This window comes from Monopterus albus, unplaced genomic scaffold (assembly GCF_001952655.1).
Source record: "Monopterus albus unplaced genomic scaffold, M_albus_1.0 scaffold39.1, whole genome shotgun sequence".
In the NCBI taxonomy this organism is placed as follows: Eukaryota; Metazoa; Chordata; class Actinopteri; order Synbranchiformes; family Synbranchidae; genus Monopterus; species Monopterus albus.
This window is the reverse complement of record NW_018127919.1, coordinates 808,183-811,581: the sequence shown is the minus strand read 5'-3', so window position 1 is coordinate 811,581 and position 3,399 is coordinate 808,183. Positions and strand designations below refer to the sequence as shown.

Below are 3,399 nucleotides of genomic sequence, written 5' to 3'. Positions count from 1 at the left end.
GCGACCCATTGTGTTACATAAATTCGCAACGCGGCTATACAATCGGCCATTTCGTCGGTGCAGGCCAGCCACTGTAGAAGTATATCATTTGTAGTGCTTACCTGAAAATCACATCAAGAACATCGCACCATGACCGAACAGGCTATTTCTTTCGCCAAGGATTTTTTGGCCGGTGGCATCTCCGCTGCTATCTCCAAAACAGCTGTCGCCCCAATCGAGAGAGTGAAGCTTCTGCTTCAGGTAAAATTCTGCCTTCCGGAAGGCTCACAATGTTATCCGGGTAGCTGCTGCGACTGTACCTGTCTCTTAACGGTTGTCCTCACACAGGCTTGCGTTTTAACATAACTCGGTAGCACGGTGTATTATTGTAGAACCAGTGGGAGTCTTGAGAGTGAAAGGATGGGATATGTTCAAGGAAGGGAAATGACCTACCCGAATCTGGCTGCTAATGTTAGCTTCCCCCGTTAACCTTAGCCGGCGTAGCTAACAAAGGACAAACACCGGAACACTTTGTACAAGTACACGTGAAGTTCCCAAGTTTATTTATTACTTCGGTGTCTTATAGGCAGTTACAAGGTGACAATACGTCGATTATATTTTTGCTGTAACTGAAGGCAAAAATGTTTAGTAGCTAATGTGTCACTTGATGTTAGCGTACCGGTAGTGAGGTGGCTGTGAAATACTAAGGCCCGGCCCCAGTCATTCACAGCCGGGTTAGCAGGTTTTACACCGTTTTCTAGTGAACCTGCACAACAACACACTTTTGTGCCGACACCTGCCGGACTTTATATGTTTCGGTGTAAATGTTGGAGGACGTTTAATTTCTTGGACTAGATGTTTGATAGATTTAAAAATTTTGTGTAGAAGCCATCACAATTTCATTGCTAGTAAATCACTGATAAGTCTGTTCAGTCGCAATTGCCAGGACCCTTTGCTGCATCTTGGTTTAACATGCACAAAGGTCAAAAGAGACCTTGTGATTGTCATATGTTCAAAAATCAACCAGATTTCCCTGTTTTAAAGTTAACTTTTCTTTCTCTTTCATTATTCCAGGTCCAGCATGCCAGTAAGCAGATGACAGCAGATAAGCACTACAAGGGTATCATCGACTGTGTTGTTCGTATCCCCAAGGAGCAGGGTGCCCTTTCCTTCTGGAGAGGTAACCTTGCCAATGTCATCAGATATTTCCCCACCCAAGCCCTCAACTTCGCCTTCAAGGACAAGTACAAGAAGATCTTCCTTGATGGTGTTGACAAACGCACCCAGTTCTGGAGGTACTTTGCTGGTAACCTGGCATCTGGTGGCGCCGCTGGAGCCACCTCCCTGTGTTTTGTGTACCCCCTCGACTTTGCCCGTACCCGTCTGGCTGCTGATGTGGGAAAGGCTGAAGCTGAAAGGGAGTTCAGTGGTCTGGCAAACTGCCTAGTGAAGATCTTCAGGTCTGATGGTCTGAAAGGCTTGTACCAGGGCTTCAATGTGTCTGTGCAGGGCATCATCATTTACAGGGCTGCATACTTCGGCATCTATGACACAGCTAAGAGTACGTTGATTCTACACTGACATGTAATTGAACCTCTCACGAGAGCGATCTTGTCCTCTAAATCTGTAACTTCTGTCTTCCTGTGTTTACAGGTATGCTTCCAGACCCCAAGAACACTCACATTTTGGTGAGCTGGATGATTGCACAGGTTGTGACATCGGTTGCTGGCCTGACCTCATACCCCTTCGACACTGTCCGTAGACGTATGATGATGCAGTCTGGACGTAAAGCAGGTGAATATTTGTATTAATGGAAGCTTGTGCAGTCCAGTTTACAGATGAGCAAGCATTACTAACATGTATGGTCACATAAATATACAGTTGATGTACTAGATGCAAACTAGACTAAGAACTGAGCCACTTTTCTGATGCCTCTGTTTTAAAATGCATTTCTAAATTGACTCTTTTCTTAACTTCTTCAGCTGACATCATGTACAGTGGGACCATTGACTGCTGGCGTAAGATTTTACGCGATGAGGGTGGCAAGGCTTTCTTCAAGGGAGCCTTGTCCAACGTACTCAGAGGCATGGGCGGTGCCTTTGTGCTGGTGTTGTACGATGAGATGAAAAAATACATCTAATTCATCATATTGTCACATCACTGTCCAATATGGCTAAAAGATAACGTTCCATTTCTATGGACTCTACATTCTGCCTTATTTATGGGAACAAACTATAGTGTCGCCACTTTCTGTGGGTGATGACTGTATGTTGTGCATCTTTTATGATTTTTAAACGTTCCACGCCCTCTTTACCAATGTCATTCCTGTGCATTCCTGTGAGAAATCTGATACCTCTTCCTGTCATTCACTAGGTATGTATGGTCCCAACTTGAATAAATTTATTCTGGGGAACAACTAAACTACTGATGTCAACTGTCTCCTCCACTGTCGTAGCATGTGATGAGCACTCACTGTATAATGAAGTGGGTTACACCCGACTGCTATATTTACTCTTACTTATCTCTCCCTGAGCCTTACTGGTTTGACTGGTGGCTTCTAGGACTGTAGAGTAGAACACCTGAGTCTTACCTCCTTTGAAAATTGATTGCCAGGATACTGGTAAAGATGGTACTAGACATGGATGTCATGTTGGTTACATTTGTATTGATAAACATTTATGACTGCATTGAGTTTTTGTAGTTGCCGCATCACAAACAACAGGGAGATGTAGACTAGTTCTTGGTAACATGGTTGTGAAATATTTGTATGTTTTGGTGACATGAAGGCACATCATAAAAGTCTGAGCAGTGGGTTACAACATTTGTAAATGAATATTGCCCTAAAATCTGCATTTTAATGGAGAAAAATGTCACAATGGAAATGTCAGTGCCTCTGAATAGCAATACATTTATGGACACTATAACAAGTGTTTCTCTCAGGTGTGCATGAAAATCTGTTTAGATTATTGCTGCAACTAACTTTTTAAAATCTGCAGAATTTCTTGATAAGGGTTTTTTTTTTTCTATAAAAATATCTTAAAAGGATGAGAAGTGACTGTCATGATTTGCCAGAGCCTGGGGCATCATCTTCAGATGTGTTTTGCCCAATGAGCAGGTCCAACCCAAAGGATGTTTGATTTTCAAGAAGAGTATTAAGTCACACATTTGAAAAGCTGGAACCAGCAAATGTTTGACCATTTTTAAAAAAATTATTTTTTTATATATTTAGACTATGAATATTGTCAAGTCAATTTTCTGGGAGTTTTCATTTTATCAGCAGTCACCATTAGATATTAAATAAAAAGAAATTTGGCACTAAAGTGCGTGGATGAACTTCATTGTGTGTCCTCAGTTAACATCCATCCTCCCATTATGTATACCACTTATCCCTGAATAGAGTCATGGGGGGGATAGAGCCAA

The 3,399-nt window shown here is 42.2% G+C and overlaps 1 protein-coding gene across 1 annotated transcript; it reads left to right on the top strand.

Annotated features, from left to right (window-relative positions):
• Positions 1-2,400, top strand: LOC109959577 (ADP/ATP translocase 2). The gene is made up of 4 exons (XM_020599059.1): positions 1-240; positions 1,054-1,540; positions 1,633-1,773; positions 1,962-2,400. Exons 1-4 carry the CDS (start codon positions 130-132, stop codon positions 2,117-2,119), a joined length of 897 nt encoding a protein of 298 aa, XP_020454715.1. The 5' UTR covers positions 1-129; the 3' UTR covers positions 2,120-2,400.
• The last annotated feature ends 999 nt before the right edge of the window (positions 2,401-3,399 follow it).